The sequence below is a fragment of the Phoxinus phoxinus genome (assembly GCF_949152265.1).
Source record: "Phoxinus phoxinus genome assembly, chromosome: 4".
Taxonomy (NCBI): domain Eukaryota; kingdom Metazoa; phylum Chordata; class Actinopteri; order Cypriniformes; family Leuciscidae; genus Phoxinus; species Phoxinus phoxinus.
The window spans coordinates 29,708,959-29,726,969 of record NC_136879.1 but is presented as its reverse complement, the minus strand read 5'-3'; the positions used below and the strand labels follow the sequence as shown (position 1 = coordinate 29,726,969).

General features: G+C 37.5%; 1 protein-coding gene across 1 annotated transcript in view; it reads left to right on the top strand.

The window, feature by feature from the left end:
• The window catches only part of grik4 (glutamate receptor, ionotropic, kainate 4), a 321,677-nt gene that overhangs the window by 152,477 nt on the left and 151,189 nt on the right, over positions 1–18,011 (top strand). The window contains exon 3 of the mRNA XM_079610819.1: positions 6,887–7,021. Within this exon, the coding sequence (XP_079466945.1) occupies positions 6,940–7,021 (82 nt within the window). The 5' untranslated portion in view covers positions 6,887–6,939. The remainder of the gene's footprint in view (positions 1–6,886; positions 7,022–18,011) is intronic.

The following is an 18,011-nucleotide window of genomic DNA, read 5'->3' as shown; positions in this document are numbered from 1 at the left end:
TTTAAAATATATTCCTATTTGTCTTCCATAAAAGCAAGTCTGTCATACAGGTTTGGAACGACATGAGTGTGAGTAAATGGTGGCAGAAATTTCATGTTTAAGTGATTTATCCCGTTAAAAATGGTAAAATACATAATTCTCTTCATATCCTAAATGTCAGTGGATGGAGAGGAACCGAGAAGGTGGACATTACATGATGCAGTTAAATGTGTCAATTAAAATAGCAATATTTAATGTATTAGGGGGTTATGTGATGTAGAGGTTAAAGACTTGGGCTGGCAGCCAAAACTTTTAGGTTTGAACTCAGTAAGGGGTGATTCATAAGCTACCGGCATTGTGCCTTTAAGTAAAACACTTAACCCCAGGTTACTCTAGGTGAACGCTCTCTGTAATACGTTTATTGTAAGTCGCTTTGGATAAAAGCATGCTAAAAGGCTGCTTTAATATTTACTGTATTAAATTACTCAATATTGATATACACATTCCAAAAATAACAGTTTTTGGTATAAAGCAGATAAAGACAAAACAAATAAAATTAGAAAAATGTATTCATTAATGTTTTACTTAGTAATCCAAAACATTTTAAATAAAGTAAAATATTTTATAAGTTCACCTTTCTCTTAAATGTTACTAAAAAGAACACATTTTAAAGTTTTGTTTTTTTTCTGGCACTTGAAAATCGAAATGATTTTTTGAGTAGACAATACAAAGGAGGCACTTACCGAAATCTGGCTCTCATGCGCTGTTGTTATTCCACAGAGCGTGTTCAACCCCAACAGAGCTCCAAAATGCACCATTTGCAGGGCAACTGGGCCGAGTAGCTGAGTAGTGAGTGCCTAGTGTGTCTTTTGAATCAATTATTTTACAAATTCTTGAAATAAACAACTGAGGCTGCATCTCGAAATAGCAAAGAGCTACTCATAATGTGGAACGATGTTTGTTTTGGCAGCGTGACACAATGAAACGGCGGCTCACGGCAATCCTGTTAAAGATTCCCTGCTTGCATTGTTTACATTCGATTCCTCTGAATAAAAAATAAATGAGATTTAATGATGAAATGTCATGTGTTGATTTCTGACAGACGATTAATTTAATTCTAGCTGCGTATGTTTACTTTCATCCGCTTCCAGTCGTTTACAACTTGGAGACTTCAAGAAAAACATCAACCAGAAACTTTATCATCCGTTATGAATGGTTATGAATTCTACTTGTATTTACCCTGCGGTTCAGTCTTCTCATTGACATCTAGAAGAGCAATCCTCCTCCCTGACTTGCTTTTTGATTGGCAGCGGATGTCAGCCGTGAGTGCAGCATAAAAATGCTGTAACAATTCAGTCTGGCCGTTGCTTTTGAGACGAGAGCTTTGATGGACACTTAGAGGTATTTGGAGAGAATATGTGATGAAGCTACGGTTATGAGTGACAGGTTTGACTTGTTTGCTGTGCTCGTGGTCCAGCAGCCTTTATCTAGCTTTAATTGAAAACAGCTTCTCAATTGCTAGACCTTAATTTGATGCCTTTTACAAAGGGATGCATCCTGGGGACTGAGACAGGACTAATTAATTTTTGGATTGAATTACTCCATATTGTATAGAATCAGTCACTTGGCTTTAGTTGTTAGATATTTTTGCGTTGGCTGGTCAAAATCAAGCTCTGTTTCGCCTGTTTGACTCCCCACAGCGAGCACTTGTCTTACAAAAACAACCTACATGCTATTTCTGTGGTATCCCATTACTGATTCAACCCTCCTCTGAAATGACTCAGTCCCCCCCACCCCACACACACACACACAAACAAAATAATTCACAGGGGGAAAGGCTTCATACAGATGCTGGAATGAAATCTAACTGGAAACTGCGTTGACTTTATTGAATATTATTTGTCCATACATTTGTCAGTTATTATAGCAATACTTTGCTCTCCAGCATTCAAAAGACTTCTTCACTTCAGGATGGCATGGTCATTGTGAGGTTATGAGTGCTGTTTTTCCACACAAAAAATCACTTATATAGGATCTAGTAAGCATAATATCACATTATTAATATCTAGCATCTAGTGTAATGAGAATGTGTAATCCAGTTCAACGGTTTCATTTGAATTTTTGTGGATATTTAACGCCCAAAAATGAACAGTATTCCAAACCTGTCTGACCTGCTTTCTTTTGTAGAAGAAAAATATACTTATTATCATTATTTTTTTTTCTTCAATACAATGAAAAGTCAATGGGCCCAATGTTTTAGTTTGGACCTTATTGACTTTAATTTTTGGACTTTTTTTCCCCATAGAAGAAAGAAACAGGATCAGGATCAACTATCCCTTTAAGTGAATCAGTTATTGATTTTGATTGATCAGCTCACAAAATATTTAAAACAAATTACACAAATAATCATTTAAAAAAGGAAATCCAGTGAGAATCCAGTGGACCAAAACATTAGATGTGACCTAAGACATAAAGACAGCCACAGTTTTCATTTGTGTTAAAAAATAAATAAAATCGTCCATGTCACCATAGCCATTCCACCTTTAGAAAAAAAAATCCACTGCCTTGCTTGTCTGGACAGAGATGGGTAGCGGTTTGAATTGAAGACACAGCGGGTCTGATTCGCATGTTTCCCTTTGAGAGCGATGACAGTTTCGTAAACGAGTTAGAAACGGAAACACATTATATTGTCATCCTTCTGTTCATAGCCAAAGACTACATTGTATGCTGTGTGGCGTTTGCAGGGTCTCTACTGTATTTTTAATTGCCTGTCAGTTCCTAAATGGAGCCTTTTGGCAGATACATTTCCAGCCTCAGTTCATATTAGAACGCTTCCTGTATTTCCAGGATGGGTTTCTAATTGGTGTGATTTCTTATCGATTAAAAAGTGGTAACTTTTGTGAATGAGGTGAAGAAACAAAGAAAAACTTAGGGATTTGTTCAACTGGATAGGGGGTTTTGTAATGGAGAAAATTAAAGTTTTTGCACTGAAATACCACATGCAAAAGTGTTAATAGGAACACAAAAGAAGATCTTTTGAAGAATGTTTCAACTGTTTTTGTCCATACAATGAAAGTCACTGGGGTCCAACATTCCAACATATTTCAAAATATCTTCTTTTGTGTTCCACAGAAGAAAGCAAGTCAAGGGGCCCTAATTTAATGATCTAAGCGCATGGTCAGCGCATTACTTGGGGCGTGTCCGAATCCACTTTTGCTAGTTTAATGACGGGAAAAATGGTCGGCGTGCCTGGCGCATGGTCTAAAAGTGTTATCACTATTCTCTTAATGAGTAATGGGTGTGGTGTTGGCGTAATGTGCAATAAACCAATCTGAGTCTTATCTCCCATTCCCTTTAAAAGCCAGTTGCGCTCGTGCTATGGCGGATTCGCTATTTACAAAAAAAATACTGTGGCATTGACTTGAGATCAGGTTTTTGTTGGTCAATGGGGGAGTCTATTTCAGTTGCCTCCAAACAGCAACGCGCCATCAATGTGCCTGAACACACCTCGTTTTCAGACCAGCAGACCAGAATTTTTTTATTTTTAGGTGAATTATCAATTTAAATAAATACATCTACGAGATATTTTCTTTTTACACTTTATTTACACGTATTATTTTGCTGCTAATTATTTCAGAGAATGAAAAAAACATAGTAATTTTAACAGCATGAGATTCTAGACATTTATTAACTGTACAGCAGTAAAATAAAATGACAAGTGTCAGTACAAATGTTGTTTCTGTTCTGTATTCTGCTGCTGAAAGTGCTGTGCTCTGGCCATGCGAAACCATTGAAGTTGATTTGCTGTAATTGCATTTGAGCAAAATGATTTGGATGTGCATGCAATTTCTAATTTTCATTACATCCTGCTTCAATAAATGAATTAGGCATGTTGAAGTCTCTGTCTAGCTGCTTGATCCTTGATGTGTGCGTGTTTAAATGCTCAGCATAAGCAAGAGAAGATAAGTTGTAATGAGTAAGATTTGATTGAGAAAGCAGGAGTATTTCAGTCAAATAAATGTGTATCGTGACCAACTTTTTATCTTCTGCTTTTGCAACAGCATTTTCAAAGCAAATGCAACAGACATGGTTTGTAAGGATTTCACATTCATCATTTGTACTTAGAAATAATTTACATCTTCAAGAAGAAAAACAGCGTCTGCTGTGTCACATATAATCGCCAGTGTTAGATGTGTCGTTATAAGTAAAAGCAATATATGTGATTTATGTTTTTCTTCTAAAGTAAGCTAAGCATTTTACAGCTTACTGTATTTTCTCGTAACTTTATTGAATAGAAGTTAAAGGTGGTGTTAAAGGTGTATGAACTAAAGTGTCAAAATACCATATGTTTGCAGATATTTAGGAAACTTGCTAGTTCACAAACATGTTTCTGCGTTCCGTTTCGGTCTTGGTCTGTGTGGTCTCGCCCACTGCCAATTTATCCAATATTATTGCGACTTGTATGGAAGAAAAATAATGACAAATGTATTCGAAACAAAAAAGCATGTTGAATTTCACTAATTGAAAAAAAAATAAAAAAAATCCATTGCATTAACAGTAGGTGTCTTGCATTTTAATGCATTGCATTCAATAATCCATATTCACCTTCCAAACGTCCACATCCAGATCTGATGGAGCCTACTGAACAAACATTACATCTGATGAAAACATATATTGCTCTCGGTTGCTTAGTTTCCTTAACTTTATATCATGGTTTCTGTGACGTTGTGCTGTAATACTGCCAGAAAATAAACTGGATCAGAGATTGCAGATTCTACCCGACCTTAAAAACCTCTGCATCCATCTATAAATATCTATGACCAGAGGCATATTAAAATAAGGAAATTTCAACTGATCAACATACATTGTCTGGCTCGTCGCCTTCCATGGTCAATTGCGCACGTTCCTGTTGCGTGTCCTCAATCTGGCAACCTGCGGAGGAATCAACTCTCTCCAATATTTTGAATTTGGACTTCAGTACCCATTTTAACTGCTAGCTGTCAATATTACATACAGTACTGCACCTTTAAACTAGTAATGAACCTATACTGCACTTTTGTAAATGGGATAAGCATCAGTCATGTTTTATTCAAGTGGCTAATCTGATTGTTATTTTTAATTATATTTGAATAATTCCGCTGGTATGAAACATATGTTGGTAGTGACATAATCATTAATGTAATTAGACATAGAGACACTGTAGTTGCATTGTTTATACATCTATTGTTGCAATAAGCAGCTGCATTTAACAAATATCACAGAATAGTAGTTTATTTATTTCCTGAAATTCAGCCAATTTGAAATGGCCACACAGCAAAATCCCCAGTGTTAAATGAACACTGCTCAGTGTTTATATGAGTCCACACTCAGAGGCTGCATTTACACTGCAGGTCTAGTTGCCCAATTCAGATTTGCAGACTGTGTCCGATTTTTTTTTGACGACCCGCTTACATCATCTTTTAAAAGTGACCCGTATCCGATATTTGCATTTACACTATACACTGCCGAAACCACCCAATGTAGACGTTCTGACCCGGAAAATTAAGTAAAACAGCGCGATATGTCAAATAATAAAAATAACATTCTGATTCATTTCGGGTGGGTCGCGGGTGGATTTGATAAATCATTATTAATGAAAATATTAACTACATTCTCTAAAATATGAGCATGTTCCATTCCAGTTTAAGTTTCATGGGAGTAAAGCCTGTTTATGCCATTAATTAAATTAAATTCTGTCAAATACATTTTCTTTTAAAGAAATGTTCATTTAAAAGCAGCGCTCACTCCTATTATACCAGAGATGCGCGCATCAACCGTCGCTGAAGGTGATGATAATCAATTTATCCTCACGCATTACAACGCATAAGAATTATAGTAATTTGACCAAAGGGTGGGGATAATTAAATCCGGGATTCGGGTGACGTTGGAGCTCATCCGTACATCTCTAAGTATCCGGTGTTTTACTTTCCGCAGTATTTTCAAAGGTCAGCAAAACATTGCTCTCAAGGCGGAAAAAAACTCCACTGTGTTGAGCCTTCGTCCTCCATCGCGCCATTGATAAGTCGATCACGGTTATCTGAGTTGACGTCCCCTTTTTAATGACGTACGACTCACATTTACTGGGGAATATCCGATTTGTGTGCTTACATGGCACACGCAAATGCACGTATCCGATTCATATCTGATTTATTTCCACATATGAGTGAGGCCTGAAACCGATCTGAGAAAATCCACACGGAATCCATGTGCTTTTTTCCTGCTTACACGTTCGCCGGTCATATCTGATCTGTGCCACATGAGAGGAAAAAAATCGGAATTGGGTCACTTGAACCATGCAGTGTAAATGGGGCCAGAGTGATATAAGTAACACTGAAGCAGTGTTAAAGCTAATGACATAATTAAGTGATTCATTGAGTAATGATTAAGCATTATTGAAGACACCTGATGTTAATAAACAGAATCACTGAAGGAGAAAATCACAAATTTTAAGTCACCATTATGATGATCGTATGATGGTTGTTTGCTTTAGTTGGGCTCTTTTTTCAAAAAAATTCTTTAGATTTTGTTTGGCTGCTGTTACCAAACTTATAACAGTTATAACAGCCAGAAAAACAAAGATAAAATGGTGATCTGATGGTGTTAGTTTTATTTTATTTTATCACTAAACTCATCTAGAGTCTAATTTCTTAAGTTGACTTTATTGATTATAGTAGCACTGTCCTGTACAGCATACAAAATGTATTAGAAATTACAATGTAATGATTATAAAAAGTTTAGCAAGCTTTAGCACAATGAGATAAACTAGATTTTTGTTATGGTAGAAACGATTGTACCATACAGTATGCGAATGTAACTCCTTTGATTGAAAAGTGTGTGCTAAATACTTCTGTTGTGTTTTGTGTGGCAGGTGGCTGTGTGAAGGGAGACCCCCAGGGCTGGACCCATGAGGAGTCAAAGAAGATGCTCGCAGCCTGGGCGTCTCTGCTCTTCTTAGCCATGTGGGTGAGAAACGCCACCAGTGGCCCGCTCTCGTTCAGAATAGGTAAGTATTGTCTTCCGCTTTTAAGCTGTAAAGCACATCACTATCTATGGCCTGTATCTCTCGTTAGTCCTCACGCTGAACGCTGTAATTTGTAATCACTGTTAATTAAAGTGATGGGGTTCTAAACCAGATTTGCTGCCTTAAGGCAGACTGTAACTCCCAGAATTAACACACTGGAAAAAGAGAATGATCATGAACGCTGCTTTTTATGTTGATGTCATAAACAAAGACTAGTAGAAAAAATTTACGGTTTGCCACACTGAGGAGGAAGCTGTCTGACTCATGGAGGTCACTCTCTCTCTATAAAGATTCCTATTCAGTTCACTTTTCAGGGAAACTGGCTTACATATATTGTCTGAAGCCACATTGAAATCTAGGATTCAAAAGTTTTAGGGTGTTTTTAAGGGATTTTTCAGATTTTATATGACATTAGATAAATTGAATGTGCAAATGAATGAGGTTGATCCAAATATCTTGTGGTTTAATGGAAGCCAGAGCATCTGACCATCTGTAACAAAGAGTCACATGATCATTTTCAAATCATGCTGGATCTCTTGTTATTCATCGGGTTGTTTTACACAAACTTGTGGAGTTCATTAAGCTTGGGTGCTATTGTCATTAGCTCAAAAGAGGAACAAATCAAATAGCGAGGCATTCTGAAATTCATGTTAATTTTTCAAGCCGAATTGTTATGCTAATAATAGAATTTGTAATGGACAAAAACTATTTTTGGGGGTGAACTATCCCTTTAGAAATTAAGAAGTTACATCAGCCTTAGCTTTATCACCCTCATATAAATACTCAATATCCAGTTCAGAGAGCAGTAGAAAATACAGTTTAGCAAAGGGCTTGCAGCATTTCAAGTAAATTATTTGAATACTCTTTGGCTGTTTAAAGCAGTTATGTCGATCACAAGAGATTTAAAAACTCTGCGTTGTATCGCATCTTAGACTTAGCATTAATGTACAATTACGTACTTTCAATTACATCCTCCCAGAAAGAGCTCTAATAATGTCAGTCATAATGCTGAAGTATAATTAAATGCTAACAAAAAATTAGTGAAGGTCTCAGATACTCAAGAGATGTTGTTTTTGTGAGTCGTGTTTATTAGCACCCACACAGCCTCTGTCTCGCTGGAGAAAAGCATTAAAGGACCTTCCCCTCATTAAGGAAATGAATGTTCAAAAGCTGTTTAAACTGACTTCATTATGGTTTGGAACTGCACCGGCTAGGCGAACCGAAAGAGAAAGAGCGAGACGGAGGGAGAGATAGCAAAAAAAAAAGAGCCCATTTAATGTAGGTCTGGGCTTTCAATGGTGATGAGAATGCCGTCTAATCTATCTGGTGCCATATTGAGCAGTGCAAAATGTAAATTTAGTTCCAGCTGATTTAGCAAAGGGAACGCGTGTGGTTTTTGAATGTGTTGTGTGTACAAGTGTGAAGCATGTTAATTTACTGTGGTAAGGCTTGGTTGTGAGATGTTTGCGCTCGGTAAAAAGAGCATTGATCTGCTTATTCGTGGCATATTACAAAAACAATCCCTCTGATTCCAGCGGCTCAGGGATCAGATGAGGCGGCGTGCTCTCATCTACACGAAACAAGCTCCTGCTTTCATAGATCAATTATTAAGCAGCCAATGCAATCGCCGCCTCTCCTGAGCTTGCCTCTGTCATCTCCTTTGTCATTCAAACACTGAACAAACCGCTCCCAACATACACGGGTATAGTTGGATAATTAACCGCCACTGCTCTCCTCCTTCTCCCATGTCTCCTCACCTCCTACACCTACTAAAGCACCTCCGGATCAAACCCTGTTTATTGCTGTCTCGTTTATTTGACGATTAATTAAAACGTGTGGTTCTGTTTTTTACCACTCTGATGCAAAGCGGCTCTGTCGATGCTTGTGCAAATAGCAAGGGGCGGCATTAACGTCTTTTCTTTCCCAGCACGTTGACGGGATGCTGACTTCTCTGCAGGAGATGATATTTAACACAGCTGCTCTTCCAGGTCCAGAATGTCACTGGATGGCTTGCACAATGAACGCGTCAGGCCAAAATAGCATTACATTGACAGGCATACTTGTCCCCAAATTGGGATGTGTACTGGTCTTCACAGCAGGCTTCATAGCCTGTTAACTGTCTGTGTGTTGGTAGTGGGACACTTGGAATTATTTTTTATTGCCTTTGTTCTACATATTTTAGCAATCATCATAAATTAGGGATAATTCGATAAATTAAAAAATCATTTTGTGAAAACTGTTTTGAAATAAATTAGACATTGCATTACCATGAAATGGTCATTTTAAACCTTTCAGCATGCAACATTTTTGTGATATCGTCCTAAAATTTGGAGGACAACTTGGTTAGACATAGGTCTTTGTTTTTTGATTTTAGCAATTAGAGTTTAAATGTAACTGTTTCTGTAACTTTTTTTCACTGTATTTTTCTGCTTTTACTTCTGCAATAGTCTGCTGAGTGTCTTATTAAAAAATAGACCAACCGTTGGTCTGTATTCAAAGCATTTAAAGCATTGGTTTTCCCTTTTGGTGATTGGCAGCTTTAATGCACTTAGCTCAGAAATTCTGCTAAATTTCTTTGGTGTTCTACAAAAGACGGATAGTCAAACAACATGATGGTGAGTAAATTAGTATTTTTTGGTGTCTATCCATAACCACTAGCTGAATCTCTTGTCCAAAACCAGAGATACTAGCTAAGTTTTACATCGAGGATGAAATGGAAATTTACCCAGTCTATTTTATAATTACATCTTGTGAACGTTTCATCCATGCTTGCGTAACATTCCTTTTTTATTTTTAACTCATAATTTATAATCAAAATGTCATAACTCAATCTTCCTGTGAAACTACATATTACTCTAGTGACGTATGCTGGACTTCTCCAATCATTTAGTCTGCTTTAATCCCGACCCTTCCTTACAATCGACCACTCGCTCACATTCAGATCCGCTTATATCCAATGATTTTTTTTTTTTTTTTTTCGATGATCCGTTTCATCCAGATGGACGTCACGATATGGCAGAAAACATTTGTCGCTTCTTCCAATACGGTGCGACTTTAACCAGGAAATTCCTGCAAAACTAAACTTACTGGAGCTATCAGACAAATAAACAATGTTTTGGTGTTGGCGGTGTTGCTCACTTTAATGTGAGTTCAATTCTGGCTCGTTATATTTCTTTCCCCATCAGAAACAAGAAATGCTTTGATTTCTGCGTGTTAGGAAATGCTTTTATATATCCGGATGTGTTTGTGAACGATTCTCTCTGTCTGGCTATAAAATGATAAGCTGTAAGTTACAGAGTTTGAATTGCTTCCATGACTTTTTTCTCATGTGTATTGAATAATTGACGGTGTGCGTGTTTCTCGGCCTCCGATATAATAAACTATGAGGATGTAAAGAAAAATCAATGCTGTCACCTTCCCTTCCCTCTCAATCTCTAAGTACAAGCGATCGTTCATAACACAACAAGAAAAAGGAAATTTATAGATTTTCCTTTGGATAGTACATTTTGCCCCGCTCATTTGGTACCCGATATCTCAGACCGCCATCGCTTTCACCTTCCGCTTCTAAAATTCCATTCAGACATGACCTAATGTGCAGTAGAGATAGCGGCCGGAGAGAGCTGATTGACTCTTGTCTAAGAAGTAGATGACCCTCTCAGCTTTAATATACCTTCAAATGGTGACCAGTAGCTGCTTTCAGTCTGTAAAAGCACATAATAAATTGTGAGAGTATGTATGCAGGTGCAATCTCCTGTGAGAGGTGGGATATAACTCAACTGGATCACAGCTGGTAAGCTAAGCTGCTAGGTCATTTTTTAGGTCTTTGTTTTGAAAGAGAGTGATTCATACTTTATAGCTATATCTGAATATAACATAAACCTATATAAGGATATCAGTAAGCACCTGACAACCCCCCATGCCAGCTATTTAACTCCCCAATTAGTCTAGAAATTAATTTCTCCCTAGAGGGTGTGAGTGTGAAGTGACCTTGTGTCTTTGTCTGTGGCACTCCACACATCAGTGTGCGTTGGTGGTTGACATGAAATGTTTATTTTACCTGTCCAGGGTGATATATGTGGAAGTAGTAAACATTTTATTAAAGAATGTTATTTATTACTAGTAAAAGTATAAGTGCCGATGGCAAATAAGCATGTCTGGAATTCTAAAAAGGAGAATTGCCAAGTCCTTAGAAATGTAATATTTGAATTTATGTTGGTCGCAGATATGAACATACCATTTTACACACACACACACACACACACACACACACACACACACACACACACACACACACACACACACACACACACACACACACACACTCACACTCACACTCACACTCACACTCACACTCACACTCACACACACACACACATTAATCATGCTAAAAATGTCAAGTGATGCAATGTCAAGTAGTTTTAAACATTTTGAGTCGTTGATTTTCTGTCAGGGGCACGACATTTCACTCAAAAAAATATTTTAGGTTTAAAATATGTGACAATTGGGGGTCAATGCTTTAAAATGACTTCTTGGATATTGGTTAAAGTTTGGTGTACAAACGTTATGCAAAAATATATTTTTAAACAAAATGACCTCACTATTTGTTTTTCAGAAATAATAAGCAAGTATTTTGGCATAATATAAAAAATATTAAAATAATACAATTAGTTTCATTGTTATTTGACACATTGTTCTTCTGCCTTTACATTCCACACAAATCTCAAAATAATTTTAATTTAATTTACAGATTTTCTAAAAGATCCATGTATGTATACACACAATGAGCCTTGTTTGTTCAGACATACTGTAGTGCACTGCAGTTCTAATGGTTGCAATGCTCTTTGAAATAAGCTGGATTGGATTGTCTCATCCAATTATTATTATTGCATTTTATTGTTTTGCAACACAAAATAGTTTGGGGTTAAACTGTTAAAGTAATGATTAAAATCTGATTTTGACAATCAATAATTATGAAAGAATTAATAAAAAGATTTAGAAATGGTCTTAAACAGTCAAATTAATGTTTTTTAATTATAGTTTGATTTCTTAAAACCTAATTATGTGGGGTGATTCTAATTTTACTGAGGATATGGATGATGTTGTTTTGTGCGGTGTTATTCATTTTTAATGTAAATTATATTAAAGTCTTAATGACTGCATTTAAATATGTTATGTAATATATTAAAAAGCTATGTGCCGTGAAACCTTAAAATGTTCATATGGTTATTCTCAGCTATTTAGACTAGAATTATATAAATATCTAGCTATAAAAGTTCAATTAAAACATGACTGCGGGGCTGTGAATCACTTGGCACAGGTAAAACTTGCTAAGATGTGTCTCACTTTCTTTGGCATGTAAACCCTGTCTCTGTAGTGTCTTTACTGGGGAAAGAAGCTTTGGGATATGAGGATACAGTGCTAACCTGACAACAGTTCAGTGCTTTAGCTTCAGGTCAGACTGCAGATCCGCTCTTTTATGATATGTTTTCATCTGCTGCAAGCTCAAGGAATACAATATAAAATGAGAAAATCTGCTGGATATGACAACTCCACTTCGACACATCAGTTTCTAATGTTTAACATTAAATTTTCCTCAAAACACTTGATACTGTGGTGGTCCCATGGTGCAATGATGGTATCAGGTTTAACATTTAATTTTCCTCAAAACACTTGATACTGTTGTGGTCCCATGGTGCAATGATGGTATCAGATGGTGATACCTATATATTTTGACACACTACATTACACTGCCATTCATAAGTTTGGTTCAGCAATGTAACACTTGTATTCAGCAAAAGCACATTACATTGATAATAAGTTACGGTAAAAGCATTTTTAATGTTTCAGAATATAAATAGAAAACAGTTATTTTAATTTGTAATAATTCTTCACAATATTACTGTTTTTTTCTCTCCTTATGCCTCATAGTCTGCGGAATATAAAGCCGTGACATTCTGCTTCTGTTTTGTTCTACAGTATCATTGGCAGCATGTTGTGCTTTGCCCCATGAGAGGTGTAGTTCTTTCGGTTCTGCTTCAACAGTCCTCCTCCATGTTGTTTTCAGCCTTCCTTGCTTCCTTTTCCCAGGTCTCCAACCTGAGCTACTTTTGGGATGCGTTCTGGTCCATCCGAAGTACATGCACATGCCACTTCATTCTATGGCGCTTGATCTCCTGGACTTCCATTCAGAATAATGGATTCAGCAGATCTTCCGTTGATCCGCATCACTTTTGGTAGTGCTTATGTTAAGGCCTATTTTCTTGGCAAAGTTGTCCAGTCTATTGGTTTTCTCTTGTAGGTCCACATACATGACAAAAGAGCTACTGTACGTCGTCTGCAAAATCAAAGTCTTCGAACTGTTGAAAGAGAGTCAACTGTATACCTTTAGGCTTGTCCATGTTGTCTCTCTCATGATCCAATCAATGCCTACCAAGGACAGAATTGGTGAGATAATTCATCCTTGTCGTACCCCTGACTTCCATAGAAAACACTGTACACTCTAACTGCAGATAGGATAGTTCAATCAGTGTAACCATCTTCTGAATGATTCTGTGCACAAGATCTTCCATAAGGTATCAAGGTGTAGGCTAAAAAAAAATCTGGTCTACACAACCTCTCCTCTTCATGAAACCAGCTTGCTCTTGTCTCAGCCTGATGTCGATGACTACAGTACTTCAAGTCTTGTCAGGTGGGTTCTGCTAAATACTCAAGATGGCATTGAAGGCAGTGATACCATGCCAGTTGTTCTTTGGAAGCTTGATGATGAGGCTTTTGGAACAGTCTTCGGGGATAATGTCTCTCATCCAGATGTTCTTGAATAGGCCAGTGAGCACTCTGGTAAATGTGGTAAGGTCTGCTTTTAAGCATCTTAGCATGGATGGTGTCAATTCTAGTTGCATTTCCATCTGAGTTCAGCCTTGATTAGGGGACGGATGTCAATATATGTTTTTTACTGCCTTCTAGATATAACTAAATTCAGCCTTGGTGAACATAAGAGACTTCTTTCCAAATCATCATTAAAATAATCTAACCAACCCCAAACTTTGAACAGTAGTGGACATTATGATATTGAATGATTATCATATTCATTTACTATAATATTTACATGGTACTGCAATGAATACGATGATATTACCATTTAGTGTGTGTTTAGTGTGAGCTTTTCTGGAACATTCACATTTCACATTACTATTTCGACCTTTACTTGCCTGGTGGCAACAGAAAATATGTCATGTAGTCTCAGCTTTTATTCACTAACAGGCTTGGCCCGTATATCGAATTAACACCCAAGCAGCGTGTAGTCCAATACTTCCGCTGTATAACTCATATTGCCAAAGATAAACAACAGTGGCTGCTTTAAGTTGGTGTTAAAATCATTCACTGAATTGACCCTGAATATAGACCTGTGTGACTGCAGGAGCAGTTGCTGTGTTCCTGGGGTCTAACTTTTCATCACATCACTGGACATACTAACGCTCTGTCTGATCAACAGATTTTTTATATTTATTTGAATCAATCCACAGTCTGCCATCCTTTATAAGCCAGCCGACGTATACTCATTGCAATAAAGAAAGGGGCGGCCGAGATAGAAAGGGAGTGAGAGAGAAGGAGAGAGACATCTTCTCCTGGCAGTGCAATGATGCAGCCATCCTACTTTGGTCGATGTTGTGCCCTGGGAAAAGGCAATCTCTCAGTGGGTGTCATTACCTGTCATTCAGGCTAACTGTGTCCGGTGGGTGCCCTCAGACAGGCCTGCCGTAATTGTATAAGAGAGAGAAAGAGAGAGAGAGAGAGAGAGAGCACAAGAATGCAAGTGTGCTAGAGAGAGGCAGCGAGATGGTTTGATGGGTATCGGTAGAAGGCAGGCCGACGTGGGCTATAAGAGCTGACAAACAACCTCTCAGATTCAAAGGCAGCTGGAACAAATGCTGCGTCTGGATCATGTTGGCAGTAACCGAAAGGCAGAATATTAGAGCTGGTTGATGGTCCTGAATGTGTTTCAATCATTAGCCGTATAGAATACATCCTAGAACAAAAGAATCACCTTGACGGATGTAGCAGAACAGAACAGATGCACAGAAACGGACCACTGGTTATTTGAAGGATGTTTTTTGTATTTGAACACAAGTAAGAGAAAGTAAAATCTCATTTATATGGTTTCAATATTTTTCAGTTGTCTTTTTATTCAGGTAAGATTACCATAACCTTGATTTATGATGTTTGGTTGGTATCAACGTTATATAGCTCATGTTCTGAAGTCCTATTCATCTTGTACTATATTATGTTAGTCACAGTTTCTTGCACCAAACACATTGTAATTTATTTTTAAACAGAATTTTCCAGCCTCTCTATGACCCTCAGAATTAAAATGCTGTACCTTTATAAGTGGAATGCGCATTCATCGGTTTCAGTCAAGTGACTTTTCTGCTTTTTTGCCGGATGTCTTTTTTTAAATTATAGATCTCAGGTTAGTACAGACTCCTCTAAACCACACTCACTGTTGCCATGTGGCGCTGGTTAGAATTTTCAAACAGAGCAATGTTTCTCCTTTGCTATAGACCTTATACGCCAGATAAACAAGCGCGCAGCCAACTTTAGAATATTGTCTTTGAACTTCAGTTTTGCGGTCGCTCTGTGTATTTCAATGGCATTGCTGTTGAAGAGGATGAGCTGGTGAAGTGGATTTACTTATTGTAAAGTTAACGAAAGTTATCATGAGGATTGTAAATTGTAATGTTTAAAGCCGATGTCTTAACAAATGTCAGTAGACCGGGAAGATTTTAAAACAAGCCGTTCATTCATAAATACACAAGATCGCTGTGAAAATACAAACCGGAAGACAAAAGACAATGAGCGCAGCGCTAAAAAGGGGCGGGGCTACATGAGGTCTATAGTAACTTTGTATTGAGTATCAAATTGTGTAGTTTCAAAACAGCAAAAAAAAAAAAAAAATCTGTTTTCGATGATTTGTTACAATGATAATCAGAAATGTGTTTTGCTTGTTAAAACTGTCTTCATCATTTAAATCACGCTAGATGTTGTTAATTTACTTCATTCTTCTGTGCTCTCTGACGTTGAACTTTGTATGACACAGGTTGCTTTTATATGAACTGCTTTATCAGCATCCCTGTAATGAGTAGATCTTGTGTTTCTATGCATTGGTTAGTAAGGGTAAGGGCAGGGGTGAAAGTCTTACCCTCCGGCTGGTCTTTTCGCTCTTCGCCGCTTCGATCTCATTGATCTCCAACATTTAGACACGAATCTCAACCTGTGGTAAATTTACCTCAATTATTCATGAGAACACCTCACAGCGAAGTCCAGCACGCAGCAGGCCTCATGAAGCTTTAATACGACAGCTTGTGAGCAGGTATTTAAACGAATGTGTGAAGAGAGATAATGTCACAAAGGTCGGGTTCCTCTCAACCACTTCATTAGTTTGATGTTGATTTAGTCAGTGAGGTCCCAGGACGTGTGGATGGGAACTTAGTGTGGTGTCTTAAGGCGACAGGTTTTTCTGTGTGCGCTTATACTGCTTACGATTCAACGGACAAATCTATTACAATGTAGGCAACACATCTCAGATTCTACATTCTTCTCTAATTGATCATTGGCCTTTTGATGGTTAACTATGACACTTTAGCATCTCTGTTGACAGCTGTGTTTGAAAAATAAAATGGCAAGCTACCTTAGGAGTTTTTTTCTGTAAATTTGTAAGTTTAATTGTATTGGATTCTTTTTTATTTTTAGTTTACACACACACACACACACACACACACACACACACACACCCACACACACACACACATTCTATCATGTAGCAGTAATCACATATTATATTGATATACATAGAGATTTATGAAGGATCATGTGATACTATTTTGCTATTTTTGCAGCCACTACTCCAGGATTCAATGGTTTTCTTGTCCATTTTATATGAATTAAAGTTCTTTTCATATTGACTATTAACCCTCATATTCATATGTTCATCCTAAGATGGCATCCTAGTAACACTAGGCTGGTCCAAGTTGAAAAGCTGTTGCCAAGAATTCAAAAGTTAAATTGATGGAGATTTGGCCTCTGGAATGTCAGTATTAACCTTCTCTCCAACTGAATCCACCCCTGCAGTCGCGTTGAGATGACACCTTGGAAATTGTGTGTCAGTCACCGCTGTGTCTCATCGTCTGGACTGTTTGTGCTGTGGGATTGGATTCATTTTGCGGAGGTTAGCTCTACGACACGTATGCGGCGGTACACAATAACGACTCTCTAACTAATAGAATAAATGATCTCGGCTTGTGAGATTTCGAGTTTCTGTCACAAAGGACCGAGGACAGACGGTCTGGAACAGTCACCACACCATCCAGGCTGAATTTGCCACATGTGGAGTGTAATGGCCTTCTGTTATCAGTCTTCCTACAAAGAAAATGTGCTATTGTAAAATCAAATCATGAGTCTCATTCACACCGCTTATAATTTGTAGTAATGGAAAAAATATTTTCTGCTGAGCCATTTTACCAGACACTCATCATTTCCACTCTTGGATACCAAATAGATATTGTTTTCTTAACTTTCAGTTGTGACTTCCCGTGTCAAAATAGATGACAAGAATTCATCTTGAAACACATTATCAGTTTTCTTTTTATACCTTAGAATATACATCTAACCTGACTTTCCTTATAAATTCTCATAACCAAGTGATTTCTCAAGATAATTGCTATTCTAGTTTGAGTTTCGACTCTTTTCTCACTGATAGTGGCATAATTGCAGCATGTGTTGTACTAGGCAGGTTGGTTCCTGAACACAACTCAGAAGAACTTTAACAAGATGTATAATTTACCAAAAAACTCGGCACATCTCATGGTTTCTTTTAACAAATGGCACCTTACAGTTAGTGATCTTACATACATGGCTGAAACAACATTTCCTACCAAGTACATCTTGCCACAACAACGGTTAGAGTGGCCTAGGGAGG